General features: G+C 46.6%; 1 protein-coding gene across 1 annotated transcript; it reads right to left on the bottom strand.

The window, feature by feature from the left end:
• Positions 1-286: 286 nt before the first annotated feature.
• On the bottom strand, positions 287-15,247 carry LIG3 (DNA ligase 3). The gene is made up of 20 exons (XM_048966661.1): positions 15,158-15,247; positions 14,391-14,940; positions 13,608-13,745; positions 12,428-12,625; positions 11,837-11,988; positions 10,793-10,959; positions 10,115-10,192; positions 9,832-10,000; positions 9,112-9,267; positions 8,567-8,698; positions 7,769-7,848; positions 7,224-7,311; positions 6,438-6,515; positions 5,690-5,813; positions 5,156-5,298; positions 4,288-4,362; positions 3,553-3,699; positions 2,316-2,490; positions 1,566-1,657; positions 287-857 (listed from the first exon to the last, which is right to left on the bottom strand). Exons 2-20 carry the CDS (start codon positions 14,920-14,922, stop codon positions 624-626), a joined length of 2,958 nt encoding a protein of 985 aa, XP_048822618.1. The 5' UTR covers positions 14,923-14,940; positions 15,158-15,247; the 3' UTR covers positions 287-623.
• Between the last annotated feature and the right edge of the window lie 975 nt (positions 15,248-16,222).

The raw sequence follows: 16,222 nt of genomic DNA, 5'->3' as shown, positions 1-16,222 counted from the left end.
TAATGGATAGATGATGGGACACTGCTGCAGTGTAATGGAAACTTATTTGGTGCCTTCCCTTAATGTGAAACCTACACATACGTGCAAACTGCTGCTAGTTAACATTCAAAGGTCTGTAAAAAGACAGGAGAAAAAACAGAACTCGGCCCAGCCCAAGGACACAGCAGTGGTGTAGGACTGTAGCCTGCAGCAACTGGCACTACAGCCTGTAGTTCCAGATGTGATGGTCTGTTAGTCCATCCAGACAGAAAATAAGCTTTGGAAATGAAGTTCTGACAGCAAAGGAGAAACTGCTTCCATTTTTTTATTTATTTATAAAAATACCCAAACTTTAAAAACCCATTCACATGAAACCAGCACCTAGGTAAGAGCACTGGTCTACGCTATGGGCAGAAAGACAGAGACAGCAGTGACATCCTTCAGAGAGCTATTTTAATTCATTCCATTCCATATAGCTGCTATGGATAGTTGTAACTACCTCTGATGGATGTGGGCAAGACATCTCTATCCACATCCCCACAAAGGACTCTCACCCTTTTCTTCCACCTCCCCACTTCTCAGCTGCTCCCCTCGGGGAGTTCCTGAAGTGTAGCAGTGCTAAGAGCACTCAGCTGCCCTGCCTGCTAGCAGGGGGCCACCAGTCTCCGTTTCCGGATGCATTCCCAGATCCATTTGGGAGACACCTGCTTAGCACCATGGTTCTCCTCCATGTCCCCAATCACATGTGTTGCTGAGGCTGTGTCATACTCTGACACGAGGTCGCCATCGTATGCGATGAAGTAGCGCCGGAGTTTGTTGAAGTCCTTCACAGAGGGTGACAAGTAGAGCTTCACACCAGTGAATATATCCAGCAGCAGCTGTGTAGTGTGAGAGAGAGGCAAAGGGTGGTTAAAAAAAAAGTAGGAATTATCCTATGTATAAAATACCCTAAAACTGCACTTGGGCTGCATTACACCACACTGAAGAGCAACACTGATACAGCTTCCTTGAACAGCAGAAGCTAAAACAGCAGTGCCACGGCCAAGGGAATTATTACCTCATCAGGAGCAAGTGCTGCCTTTAGTGCTGATGTGGTCAGGTGAACATGGTCTTAAGTGGGAGACTATAATTGCCCCAGGAGTGGACTTGCTGTTTACATCAAGTAGCAAACAGCTACTGCAATCCTATCAGTAAATTTTAGCTCAGCAATTCTTAATCCACTCCTACACTTTACTGCACAATGAGCTAGAAAGGACAATTCTCTTCCTTTACAGCTCTCTTCTATATGCAGCCACTCAGCACTCACAATGCATTGCCTCTGAAGAGCAGGACATTGTTGGTTGCTGAATAGAGAGCCTTTAGCATGACAATCCTAGTAATGTCAATGCTGCTGGTATAAAAAAAAATGCTGCAGAAATCTGCTTTCTCTACAGGAGCCTCATCATCACTATTTCTGCCCTTAGATTTCCTTTTAATTTAGGATGCTGCTGTGGAAACGTTTTGAAGGCTTCCCATGTAGAAAGCAGAAATGGACAATGCCTCCACTTTTCCCCCCTCCTGAGTGGTTGCTGCCTAACTGTCCATACCTTCTTTCCATTGTCTTCTATCTCAGATGCTTTTCGCTTCTCTCCTCGTTTCTCCTCTGGCTTCTGAGGGGATTCAGCGACTGCTTTGGTGCCTAGAAACAAAGACGAGTCTCACTGTGCTGCTGTCTGCATAGCAGCTGTATATTAAAAGCAGTCAGAGAAAAGTGAGGATAAGAAAAGGTAAAAGGCTTTCCCTTTTAAAAAGCTGTTCTGAAAAATGTGTGCATTAGAACATAACTGGTAAGATGCTTTCTACCACTAATGGCCCAGGGCATCTTCCTGCCTTTTCTCCAGCTGGCTACACAGCACAGCTTTCCTCCTTGCTGTCACCATACCACCTTTCTGGGATTGCTCAGAAGTTTGCTTCAAGTTATTCTGCAGTGCATGGCTTTGCAGCTACTATCTGGAAATCCCCTCCAGGTACCTTACCCTGTATGTGTGAACTTATGCCAAATAAAATTAAATCCTGGTTCGTGGCCAAAAATATCTCACTGAAGGGCATGCAGCTGCAGGAACAGGAGCAGCAGGTTTGCTGCTCAGACCAGTCTTACACATTCTGTTAAGGACCACGATTAAAGACAAAAAGGAACTGCAAGTCCCTGAGAAATTACATCATAATTGAGACACCAACACAAGCCAAAGCAAGGGTTGAGAACAGCTTTGCCCATTAACCATACGATGTTTGTAAAAGCAACGTACAGAAGGCAGAGAACACACCGTGAGGTTCTCCTCCCTGGTGAGGGGCCTTACCTTCTGGTTTCTTGGCTTTTGCAGGGGACTTGTTAGGGGGAGTTTTAGTCATCTTGTGTGGTGTGGAAGACCTGGAATTTCCCTCATTCTCTCCACTGCTGCCAGCTGTGGACTCCTCCTCCTCCCCAGCAACAACACTGAACTCAGCCTTTTCTTTGGAGAGTTGGTACAGCTCCTGTCCGAGCAGAAACAAAGCATTCTCTTTAGCCAGTGAAACCTGATAAGAGACAGGAGTAGTAACGCATGTGCTCCTCTCATTTTCTATCCCCACCCCATGAAGTGTTTGCTCTTACATTTTTTCTTCCTGCACCTCTTTGTCACTATTTTTCTGTCAGCTGCTGTTCAAACTCTCTGCTTTCTACCCAGCTGCTTGACATTGAGGGAAGCCACACATTATCATCATCTACCAGTGAGCAAATCAGACTAACTCCTCAGAGTCTGGCTCTCTGGACTGAAAAATGGCCAACACCCAACATTCTGCATGAGAGTATTTTACCTCTCTCCCCCCTACCTGCACAGCGAGCCAGAAAGAATGGACAGCAGAGGGACTGAATCACTCCTTTCTTCGATGGCATAACAAGCACTTACATCTGCTGTCAGTGTCCCTGTAGGCAGCGTGGAGACAGCCCAAATGACAATGACTAGACTGAGAACAGAGCACATCAACAGCTGACTTACTGCTTGGGGTGGCAACAGGCCAACTGGTTTCTATCACTAAAGGAGGCACAGAAGCTGCGTGGGGTGGTGCAGCCCTGGGTGCTGGGCAGGCTGCCATTTGGCCTCTGTGTCATGGAACCAGGCCAGGCTCCCCTTAGTCACTTCCCAGATGCCTCATGCAATCCCAGCAATTAATGGGAAATCAAATGACCATAAACACTTAAGAGAATTAAGGTCAGATCTTTCAGGAAGGAAACTGCTCACCATGAAGGCAGTTATAAGAGCTGATAGAACTAGCTGCCAGCACAAACTTTCCCGGAAGCACAAAACACACAACAGCAGCTCACGAGACTCAAGGAAAAAAAACAGAGACCCATGAAAAAAAAAATAAGATTGACATCAAAATAGTCCAGGAAACAGCCTGAGCCCAGAATAAATGGAGCACAAAACACGCCACTGGAGGTGCTGGTCAGGAAGTGTCCTCAGTGCTTATCCTATCAGAATTTGTCTTTTTAAATAGAGGCTGCTGTCAGAACTTAGTGGCAAGCACGCTGCAGAGAAGCAGGCCATGTTAACTCACCTTCAGCTGCGGGAGGTTGGTGGCTGACTTCCAGTCTTTGTCATCTCGAATGCGAGTGCAGCGAGGGAAGCGAATGGAGATCCCATCTGCAGTGTGGGCTTCAGCTTTGGAGAACTCAGCCCCTGTAATCTCCCACACTGGAGCTTTCTGAACACAGCAGTGAGGAAGGAAGCCACGTCACGCTGTTGTGTGCTCTCGTGAGCTAACCTTAATGCATCTGTGTTCCTCTACTTCTACAGCACCTTGCTCCCGCTCCCAGCACAACAGAGTTCCATGGATACCTCCTAGCCACCTTAATTAGGACAGCTTCTATTTATTTTTTATTCCAGTGAATCAAAAGATCTTCTATGAATATATATTGCCAATTTCCTTGTATCTATCACACATAAATGGCACAAAGCATACTGGTACATTTAACACAACAACAATAGCAGCTTCTGGGTTACAGCTGTCTTTCATCTGATTTAACTGTGCTCTAACTGCTTCTTCTAAGTAAGTTCACTTCTGGGAAGGATTTAATGTATAAAAACATTTCCTAGAGGGGCTGCAGGTGTGATTGCCTCATGAAGCTCTTAGTCTCAAATGCACCTGCAAGATTCAGAGATAAAAACTGATGCTTAAATTCCTCTCCCAAGCATGAAGACTAATTTTGTAACAGGGATAAGCTGTACAATTATAGAAGAAGGAGGTTGCTGTATTGGGGCTGGAAAACATTTAATGACTTTAATCACTTACCTTTGGATCTGGGACAATGAAGTCTGGGTAGTAGATTTTGTTTATTTTCAGCCAGCTTGGAATTTTACTAGGATCCTATTAAGAGCACAAAAACAAGGTAACATTTATGATCATACACTAATCTAATCCTGCAAGGGAGGCTGCTGAAAGATAATGTTGTAGTAAACTGGCAAACGTATTTAATTGCCTCTGTATGGATTAAACTTGCTGTAACCTGCAGAGCACTGATTTCTCCTCTTGAGAATCACAGAAGATTACCTGCAGCACAGCTGTTAGCTGTTGTCATGCCATACATAACACCACTATGTTCCTCCAATTGTAATTCATATGAAATCATACATTTTTAAGATTCTATAACCTGGATGCCAACAGCCTTCAGGATCTCAAGTTTAATATTAAAGTTCAGCTGTTTGTGTGCTAGGTCTGGAAAAACACCATTCTGCACTTTCATTTATGCCCCATGAAGTTCAGCATTTCAGGCCATCCAGCACCAGCACCACATCCCGACAAGCATTTCTCACCCACGGCCCCATCTAGTGACTGCCTTCCCCAATTGCAACATGCCAAGAAAAAAAAGTGCTGCTTCTCCCAATAAAACTCTCAGCAGGAACCAGATGGTGCCCGGCTTCCTGCTCGGTGTTTTGAGTACAAACCTCAAGCAGTGTCTCATCATTAGGAGATGCCCACACTGCCCCTCGGTTCTCAGAGATAAGTTAATAGAGAATTTACCTGATTTAACTCTAATTGAGTTACTGTCTGTTCCTGGCAGAGCACTTGAATTCTGTATTTAACCAACACACAGCTCAGCAGGAAGAAGCTTTTAACAAGTGCTGTGCTGAGCATTCCTCTGCCTCCCTGCCCATCTCACCTTGCTGATCTTCACCATATCCAGCTCTGTTTGCAGACGGGCCAAGGTGGCATCATCGTGGCCACCAGCACACTTGGTCACAGTGCACCACTTCTCACTCTTGGGGTCATAGCAGCCCATGAGGAAGATGGACATCATCCCACCTGGGGGAGGGGAGAGCACAGCAGTTCATATCTTCTACAGGACAGCCTACAGCATTTCAAAAATCGATGTAAGGAACCCAAATCCCTTATCTGTGGGAGTTCTGAGACCACAAGTTTGAGATGGTTTCTCTGCATCAGTTCATACACAAAGCTGAACCTTGTTGCTCTGTGAAAGGCCAACCCAAATCCTAATGCTTCCCTGCACCAGCTGTGCCACAGCAAAGCCAGGCAGCCTGCAGTGGCCTGGGATGTGATGGGCTACAGCAGGCAGTCACTGTGAGAGCCACTCTCATTGCAGCAAGGAAACAAATGCTACAGAAAACCTGGAAGAGGAAAAAGCTTGGGATTTTCCTGAACCAACCAATCTGACTTAGGCTAACGCCAGACTTACCTTTACTGCCTTTCCCATAGAAAGCTCCCAGCACCACCAAGTCTGCTGTGTCAGCCATTGCACCCTCATTTAGGTAATCCTTCTTCACTTTCAGCCAGTGCCGCTTTCCTGGTTCATAATTACCCTGTGCAAAACAAAGCAAGAACGTCCCAGTCAGAAAGGAGATGGATTTGTAGGCAGCTATCTCCTCAAACAGCCCTTGCTTTATGAGTACCAGAGCCTGCAGTGCTCAGATGTAAAGGAAGGAACCTGGATTGGATGTCAGCATCTACGAGAATCTAGAGATGTTTCAGGACTGCTCAGCTGAGTGTATTCCACCCACAGACCTCCAAGAGGTCACAGCACAAAGCAAAATAAAGAGTCACACGAGGGACTAGAAGCAGAGCTGTGATTAAAATGCAGTTCTGATTACCAGCTCAGTGATCTGCCTGCTGGACTGCATCACACTACAGGCGATAACTGTACTAAACTGACTTGGTGCAAAGCACATCATGAGGCTCAGAGAAGTGGAGCTCTGTCCAGATGGCAGAAAAACAGGCAAAAGAAGAACAAACAATACCAAAATCCATGAGAAAAGTGACAGTAACTGAGATTTGGGTAAAGCTACTGTACATCCCTTCTGGGCACTGTTAGAAACCTCTTCAAGCACAATAGGGCAGAATTACAACTCAGATTAAGTAGTTCAGTATTAAGTAGAGAGATTTTTGTCCCCAACTCATCCACCAGTGAAGATGAGACACAAACTTACCTTTATGTCTTTCAACACCAGTCCTTCCAATCCCTCACAGATGACTCGGGTGATCATATCTGCCAGATCTGAAGCTTTCTGAAAAGGAAAGGCATTGAGGTAAGCTCATCCAGACTGTCAAGTGGCTGTAGTGTTCATGCTTTCCACTTGGAGCAGTGGAACACTAAAACTAAGGCAACTGCAGAGATGAGCAAGTAATTTATTTCATAGAATAGTTCTCCAAAGAGAGTTCCACACCTGTTCTCTTTGCTGAACATCCAGCAACTACGCTGGGAATGTCTTAGAAGATTAGAAGAGAGCAGCTGGACGTTGAAAAACGTAACACCAAACAAGAACAAAAGCCTCCTCAGAAAGGAGGGAGACTGATTTTGTGCCCTGAGCCTGTACCTATGCACAAGATGAGATCACCTCAGCCAGCAGAACATGTTTACTTCTCTGTCCAGCTGCCTGGGACCTATGCTGTTCTCTTCCCATTTGCTCCAAATGTCTGAGCATTCTCCACCAGAACCAAGGTGCTCCAGATAGCAGCAGCAGTGGGGGAAAATGACAGGACATAAGGCTTGTGCCTAACAACCAAAGGGAAAGTTGGGCCTATTGCTGTCTCAATGCAGTTTTCAGGACTCAGAACGTATCTGTGCTACAAAAATAAAGAGATGTCACGCACTTGGTGTTGCCAGACTGGAAGCAGCCTTAATTAGCCTTAATTTACAGAGAGCCACATAGTCAAGGACCACAGAAGTGCCCACAGTGCAGTGTTCAATCAAGCAGCAGGTGTGCTCAACTCACTGTGACGTGCTTCATCTCTGAGAACAGGATCCGGTTGGGGATTTCGACCATGTTGTCATGCAGGAATTTACGGCGCTCACGCAGAGGCCTAAAGCAGAGCACAACACACTCAGGCTACAAACCACTCCTGACACGAAGCAGCAGGCACGTGAACTTTCAGGAAATACATTTAACTAGTTAAATGACTTATCCTGCAGTCTCAGAGCAGATAATAAATTGTTTTAACGTTCCTCCAGGAAGAAGCTGTAAAACAAATCTATGATAAGAACATTTAGCTTCAGAGACAGGAGATGAGCGGAGCACTGAAACCCACTGAGTTCAGCTGAAATGCAGTTACTCTGATATTCTGGAGCTGTAGAGCAGGATGGAGCACCATAGCAATGCTTTTAGCACAGCAAAGATTCCCCTATGCTCTCTTGATTTTGCAGGAGGAAATGGCCAAGCCTAGCAGCCAAAGTGAACTGCTCCCTCTGCAGGGGTACTGCAATCCAGAAGGTCCATGCTCACAGACCTGGCAGGCTGCTCTCACACTGTGCCACACGTACCTGTCCATCAGGCTGACGTCGTTGAAATAGATGCAGTCAAACACAAACAAGCAAACGTTGGCATCTTGGAAAGCAGCTTTCTGCAAAGCAATGAAGATCGTTTAAAAGAAATGTTGCAGCAAGCAGCAGCGGGGAATCTTAAAAATACACCACACCACTTCTTCTATAAGACTTAAATACTCTTAGAACATAAGTATTCTTAGAGTTCACATTTAGAATGATTGTGTCAAAGCCCAAACTAGAAAAACAAAGCATGCTAATTTCTTAGTGACAGGGAAATAATAAATACTAATGACTTTGAGCAACTTGAAATCCATCACTGCTGCAGCAACAATAAGTGTTCCAGGCACTTCAGATTGATGGCTCCTTTAAGTTCAAGTACAATTTGCCCTTTCCTGTCCTCTTCCTTACCACCATTTAATCTAGGCAATGCCTACATAATACTCTTATGGATTACATCCATGCATCATTCTGGCCTTCTGATCTGCTATGCATTTCTATAGGCAACTGTAAGCAATTACAGAACTGCAAATTCTTCCAAGGCTTTTTTTTTTTTTTTAAACACATTTTAAGCTGCAGTTTTCTTATTATCCTGCTTGTGATCAAGTTATTGTCAAATCTACTGCATTAAAATGGTACCTTTTCTTTAACAGCAGCCTTCTCAGGAATCTTAGATTTGTTTTCAAGTTCTTGAGGAAGCACCAGATCTCAAATTATTCTGTGATGTGTTTAAGTCAGCAGAGTAACAGCCTCTGACCCAAAGGATTTCTTTTTTAAGTATACATATATATTTTATACCTTATGTACACCAAGAGATCCAAAAGGAAGTGGCTTGCCAGTTTTATTATCAATTAGAAGAACTTCTGAATCCAGGATCATACTGTGCCCACCAGGGAAAGCCTGGGGGATGAAGTCCTTAAAGTGGGCTACCTTGAGGGAAAAAACAGAGAAAGACCTCTGACTGAAGAGATGGACTCAGTCCAGTGCAGATGTTCTCTCCAGAAGTGTCTGAGAGATGCGTGTGCACATTTCTGCTGCAGCACAGACCATCAGCATGATCCACAAATAGAACAAATACAACAAAATCACTCAACCAGCATCAAGCCAAGCCCACTGCCACGTATAAAGTGCACTTGAGAGCAGGTAGGTTAACTGTAGCTTCAAGGTCTTAAAAGCCATCAGAACAAACTGATTACGGTTCTACCAAATGCTGCTTTTCTAGATTTACATATGTGCAGAAATTAAACAAAAAAGTGCACAACAGAAGGTATCTTTCCTGCCTACAGGAAATTGTGACATTCACTCACGTTTACAGGGTAACAGAACAATTTGCAGGTGCTTACTTTGTGAGGCAGGACAGGTTTGAGGCTCCGGCTGAAGTAGCTGAAGTGATCCCCGTTTTTATGGACCTGCACCCTCTCACCATCGTATTTAATCTCTGCATACATGCCATTGGGGCACTTCTTCATGGCATACTCTATTGACTTGCAGGCTTCAGCCTGAGAAAGGTGGAGAGAAAAGAGCAAAAGAAATTCAGATGATGCAATTTTTAAATAAAGCTACTTTTACTTCATTTCACACACGAGCCATCCATTCTCTCGTGGATCCCACTGTCCAGAGTCTGATACCCAGTTCAAGTTTTGGTTTCATTCGCCTGAGTGTTGTCAGAATACTGCAGCTGTTCAGTTTTTATCTCCTCCACCTACTTAGAGGTGTAAGCATTGTGCCTTTTGTAGGCGTGTGCCGAGCTCAAAAGTAAAATATTGAACTCTGATGCGTTCAAACAAAAGATAAACTGATTTCAGTCTCCAGTCCAAGAAAAGCTTATGCTTTTTCCAGATAAAGGATCAGCTTCTGAGATGACAGCAAAGAACCCAATAAAAAAGTCATGTCTGGACTGAAATCAAGCCACGATTATACATTAATTATCTGGCATTATACGTGAAAAATCTGTATCACTTATCTGTCTACTGATTCCTAAAGGTGAAGGTTTCTGACAGTACAAATGAGAACTCCATTTCTTCCTCTGCTATAGGTTCCCCCTGCAGGGGGGCCGACATTACCAGCATGGGCTGAACTGGGGTCATCAGAGAGGCCTGCACGCTGAGCGCTCGCTTCACACCTGGCGTCTTCTCAGCGTCCTGCTGGTTCCTCAGGACTCGCTCCACCACGTCCTGGAGGTTGCGCGATGCTTTGAACGCCTCGTAAGCATTTGGATCCAGAGCATCCAACCTTGATTGGAATTGAGAACAGAGGGAAAACGGATCGACCTCACGTGTGTGGCTCATGGCTTACGAAGGTGATGCTCACTTCTGCCTTTAGCTCGTAACAAAAGGCGATACTTACACATGCTTTGCGCCGGCGTTCATTTTCAAGTCATGCTTAATCAGCCTGATGATGCATTTCAGGTCGTTGCCTGTACATCTGAAGTGTGAAAGAAGATTCAGAGATGGCAGACACTTATCTGTACTATTTTCCAGCTGAAAAAAGGAAACTTGTCAAGGCCTCTGCAAAAAAGGTCTTCCCATTCTGCAGGGTTTCAACTCAAGAGGACGTTTTATTAGTGATATCCCAGAAGCAGAAATATCCAAAAGGCTTTTGATCATCTTCATATTTGAATGCCAAAATTAATTTTCCCTCTGTATAGAGATGCCCTCCAAAATTCAGTTAAGTAGGGCATCTAGAGTGAATCTCTATCACAAGCTAAGCCACACAAAGACTCTTCAGCATGTCTACATGGCTTAAAGGCTTTGCCCAGCTTACCTAGAGCAAGAACTTAAAAGCTAAGTAGGGTAGTTATGCAAACCATTTGTTTAGCACAGATTCAACACTAATTAATGGGCAAAAATGATTCTCCCTGACTTGAATGTGGGCCAATCAAGCCACTGACAGCAGCTTACAGATATAAAGTTCAGTCTCTGTAGCTCATGATTACTTTCTCATCTGTTCCAGCTTGTGAAATGTGGATACCCACTCCTATTTTTAGTGTCAACCTTCAGATTCAGAGGCTGTTTAATCCCTTACCTGCGAGTGATATCTTGCAGCACGCTTTGCTGGTCATCTTCCTTAGTAAGCTTGGACAGCTGGATGAGAAACTCATCGACCTCCTGGATGGTCAGGAGGCTTTTGGCTGCTGGAGGACAAGATTTGCTCTGCTCAAAGAAGAGGCGAATTGTCTCAGAAACGTCTCCCTGTCTCCAAGAAGAAAACAAGGCTGTTGGTCAGAGCTCTGCCCAGCAAGTGGGAAAGCTACTGCTGGAGATTCAACATGATTCTAGCAAGCACAGGAACAATGCTGCAATTGCATGAAGGAACTGCAGCCAAACATCACAATAAAGCTGCCATTACACACAGTACATCTTTTCAGCCCTTTCACTTGCAAAAATGTGTGCAAGAGTACCACTGTCACCCAACTGCTGTATTTCATTTGTTACTGCTGCAGCATCACAGACTCCTTATTTCCTCAGGATTAGTCCACTTGTAAATCCAAGAATCTCTGCCTAGTGGTGTCGTTAGAAGGTTGTATATATCTAGGCAACAGAGGTGAAAGAATTCACCCATTTTCTTCATCTTGCAATGAAATCAGACACGTGCTCAGTCAGTTACCAACTCCTGTGCACAGGAATTAAATGCACACATAAGCACTGGCAATTATACAAATCTAGCTTAACAAGCCAACTTAAGCTCATAGGGACAGACCTATTAATTTAGTTCTTAATACATGATGTTAACAAAAAAAGTGACATAAATCAGTTGAATAGGAACACACTAGACAAAATGGTTTAGAGAAAGCAGGTGCAGCTCAGCTTGCCTAAGTATTTTAGTCTTATTTTCTAACGTTTTGCAGGCAAGTTCACATCTTGCTTTCTGATCAAACATTATTCTCTAGATGTTCCAGATGGCACAAAGCTCTATGAAATCTGCTAAAACAAACAAACTAAAGATTTACCAGCTCCTTAACAGTTAAGCTAACAACCTTTCAAATAATGGTGGGGGGGGGAAATACCAAGAATTTCCATATCAAGAAACGAAGCAGCAGAAATTAAGAGAGCTGCTTTCTGTACTCACCTGTTCCAGGTCCCGGACCATTTCTTCTTGGCTGCAGTTAAAAATTCTACTGAACAGCTTCACAATCTGCTTATCATTCAAGTTGTAAACAATTTTAATGATGCCTGGTAAGAGTAGCTTAATGGTCAGGTATACATCACCATGAAAACCATCTGGAAAAAAAAAGCACACACCATTAGAAACTGTCACGATTTATTTTCATCTACAGGCTCTGGCTGTTTGTGCTCATTAGCATGACTGGGGAAAAAACCAACACAGCTGTGTCTTCCTCATCCCACCAAACTGCTCTGCTTCACATGGAAGGACGTTTTTCAGGGGCTCCACAATTTCTCTCCAGATCTGATTCTGGTGCTAATTTTGGTGACATCTACAAACATCCAAGGCAGTTCTGGGTCAGGACATCCCTTACCTGCATTTGTTCTTTGGACAGCAGTTCACTCTGCAAACATTATCAACATAATTCAGAAATCATCACTCCTCACAGTCTGAACTAAAGAGCAATCCGATTTCAACTCTCCCTTGCTTTTGACATAATAACATGGAGGTTTGAGAGGGTTTTCACATGCAGAAAATGGAAAGCAGGAATAATACCTCCTCCACTTCCCTTCTTCAGGAAGTCCTGGATGATCTGTGTTTTCACGTTGTAACTAGGCTTGTCAGCAACCATGGCACAGAGCTTCCTGAACTCTCGCAGCAAGCAGTCTTTGTGCTTCGGATCACAGTTCTTTGCAGACAGGCTGGAGTTGTGGGAAGAGTTTGCAGACACCTCTTCAGAATTCTTGGGCTTGGCTGAATGAAAGACAACAGGTTGCTCTTTTATTAAGTACAGCATAGGCAGACTTTGAAGATGAGAACACCTCTAAGGTAACCTGAGAAGAACAAACCCACTGCGGAGACAAAGCTTCAGAACTGAATAACGATGTGCTACCCCAAAATTTGTGACTAAATTTCAGTTAAATTTAAAAAAATGTATTTTCTTCCCTGCTAGTTTTGTTCAGGATTTTTCTACCTTAACTCTACCAGACAATTACAGTTAAGCTTTGATGAAAACAAACTCCTGCTGGCAGATGCTTCTATTTTATTTCTGCTTCACATGCCTTCTCCCTTCACAGGAGCTCATTTTCCTAACATCATTTCTAAAATGAGAGAAAAAAACTGAAGAGAAACTCACTTAGCTTTTATTCACATCTGTCAAGCATTTGACTATTCAGCTATAAGAGAATGAGAAACAAATGAGTTGTACAGGGGCTCTGCAGCACCTAGACCAACCTCCTGCACAAAGGAGGGCTACCTTCAAAGCTGATGAAGCTGCTCTGATGAGCAGCACAGCATAGTTGTGTGAGCAAGCTGTACAGGATGATTATTTTACTAAGTAGCACTAAATATTTCTCAGATCCCACAGTAATCTTGATTAGTAAACTTGATTAGCACTTGAAGTAAACTTGATGTTTGCAGCCTCCCTCTCAGCAAGGCATGGTGTCGTTCAGAGAATGAGAAGGGTCATTAACCAAAGCAATCAATCATAAACCAATGTAACCTGTATGCAACAGAGCTAAGCCTACTTTCCCATAGGTTCATACTCTGTACTCCCAGTCCTTCTGCCCAACTCCTCACCAACACAACCACACATTCTCACCAAACCAGATTAAGTAAAATAGTTACAACGAAACCACCTTAAACAGAGAAAAAAATGACTGAACTGAGTCAAGTAAAAAAACCACTCATTAGTATTGGAAAAGAAGGATTTCCCAGAATCATTTTTAAGACTTACCTGTGAAGCCAGAGAACTTCTTTGGATTGATATTAGCCAATGGATCTTTCTGGGGACTGCTTATTTGTCCAGTGGCAGTGAGCTTAGCCTGAACTGTTGCTTTTTTCTTCGGTGTACTTGCAGCCTTGGACGTAGCTTCTGTAAAGCAGCAAGGCAAAGGTTCAAGCCAGTAGCCAGATATAATCTCCAACAGCCCTGCACGTACATAACATAAACTGCAACAAACAAGTTCTAAAACTGGGGATGGAGGGACATTTCTCATACAGCAAAAGGTAAAAGACTACAAGATTTAGCAAAGTTCATGAAAATGGAAAATAAATGATGCTTCCTCGGGGCATTAATCTGAACTTTAAGCATCTATGCCTGGATTAAATCACCTTCTCCAGTCAATCATGACAAACAAAGGAGCGCTATTCCACAAGTGCCCACTTACTTCCCTTTACTATCAGGATCAGGCACAGGCCTGAGCCCCATCCATCTTCTCATTAAATCATGCTAACAAGTCAGCAAGGACTATTAGTCACAGCAGTGAGGCCCTGGCACTCGCAGAGAGCCGTGGGTGCCCCATCCATGGAGGTGCCCGAGGCCAGGCTGGATGGGCTCTGGGCAGCCTGAGCTGGTGGGAGCAACCAGCCCACAGCAGGGGGCTGGAACCAAAGGGTCCCTCCCAAGCCATTCTACGATTCTGAGACTGCAAGGTAAACACGTGGCTGTGCAGTAATTGGTGGCATAACCAGAGAAGGAGCCATGCAGCAGCAGCCCAGCTCCCACCTGGCATCTCACCTGAGATGAGGTTGGTGATCAGTTCTTTCTCCCCATCCTGCAGCTCTTCCCACCCTTCCAAATCCGTGATGTCTTCAATTTTCTTGGTGGTTGCCCGGGCCTTCTCCAGCTTCTCAAACATGCACTTGACGTGGTACCATTCCTTCATATCCCCGCCAGACTCCGTGAAAGGGTTGGGAACGATCTTCCCGATGCGCACCATCCCCTTCACGATCTTCTCCTTGCACTTCTTGCAGCCGGCCGTGCCGCGTTTGGCGTAATCCACGCAGTACCTCTGTTCGGCCATGTCCCCCGCCGCCGTGCAGGCCCGGCACGGCCACGCGTACACGGGTGGAGGGACGAGGAGGCTCGCGGCGACGCTGCCCGGCTTCACGCGCACACAGCGGGCAACCGCACTCACCGACGGCCGGCAGCGGGAGCCGGGCAGAGCAGCGCAGTGCGACCAGGGCCTCGGCCAGGAGAGCAGCGCCCTGGGGCAGCCGAGCCCGAGCGCCCGAGCAGCCCGAGTGAGCGCCGCGCTGCCCGCGGGCATCCAGCCCGCCTCGGGCCGCTGTGAGCGAGAGAGGAGAGAGGGGACGCTGAGCCGGGCCTGCGCCGCCCCGCAGGCCAACGCTGCAGCTGGGCAGCAGAGAGCCTCCACCGCCACCCCGATGCCGCCCGCCGCCCACCGGTTCCACGCTTCCCACCGCCCCCAACCCTTCTGGCCCCCCCGCCGCCGCCACTTCCCCTCTTCACCCGCAAACCCCCCCGATCGCTCCCGCTCTCACCGCCCCTCGCTTTGGGCCTCACCCCGCAGCCACCTCCGGGCCACCGTAGAACGGGGCGCAGGCGCAGAGCACCGCGCCCCCCCCCCCCCTTTCCGGCAGCCTGGAAGTGACGTCAGAGCATGCGCTATGCGCGCAACGACGCATGGGCGTTGTGCCCCATCCCGGCGCCGAAGGCTCCGCCCCCCAGGTCAGGCCCCGCCCAACAGCGGAGCGTGCTGCCGCCTCGCGCCGATTCCCGCCTTTTGCACCGCCTCGAGTTCTCGCGCGCGCTCTTTCCCGCTCGTGGCGCCGCTGAGGCGATGGCACATGGCTGCGGTGTGCGTCCGAGCCTGAGGCAGTGCCTCGTCCCCAGCCTCCAGAATCGTCCTTCCGAGGGCACTGTGCCACGTTCGTGAAGGTCTGAGGGGATGCCCTGTTCCTGACTCCACCAAATGGGTGCTCCAGGAGTACTGTGTCATGTCGGCAGAGCTCTCAGGCGCTGCAGTATCAAACCCAGCCCTCCACGAGCTGTGTTTGTGCAGGCCTGAGGTGCTGGCAGTCACTTGGGCTTCAGAACGTGCCTTCCAGGAGCACTGCACTCTGCCTGCCCAGGCCTGGGGCACTGCTGTATCGCTCAGCCTCACAAGATCAGCCCTCAGAGCACTGCTGTGTGTTCCTGTGGGTCTGAGGCACTGCTCTGCTCCTGGCCCAAATGCCGGCCCTCCAGGAGCCCTCACGGATCTGCACAGCCCTGAGGTGCTGCAGTGTTACCTCAGTTCTTCCTAGAGCTTCTCAGTGATCTTGGAGCCTGGTTGTGGGAACAGCTTTCCATTTCCCTGCCGAAGGATCTGTTGGGTGGAGCTGGGATGCTGCAAGGGATTTGGGGTGAGGGTGCCACGCACACCGCCAGCATGGTTCCTGCCGTCACCCAGAAGGACTCTGGGCCGTCCCTGACCTGCTGTGCTGTTGCTCAGCGTGTCTGAGGCAGTCTGTGAGGAGCAGGGTGCAGAATTTGCATCGCCAGACTTGTTACTGCTGCACTGCAGGCCTCCAGCAAGCACAAGGTGGACTACAGCCGTCTTCTTG

This window comes from Lagopus muta, chromosome 20, assembly GCF_023343835.1.
Source record: "Lagopus muta isolate bLagMut1 chromosome 20, bLagMut1 primary, whole genome shotgun sequence".
NCBI lineage: Eukaryota > Metazoa > Chordata > Aves > Galliformes > Phasianidae > Lagopus > Lagopus muta.
Note: the sequence above shows the minus strand (reverse complement) of the source record. Positions and strands in the feature narration are given on the sequence as shown.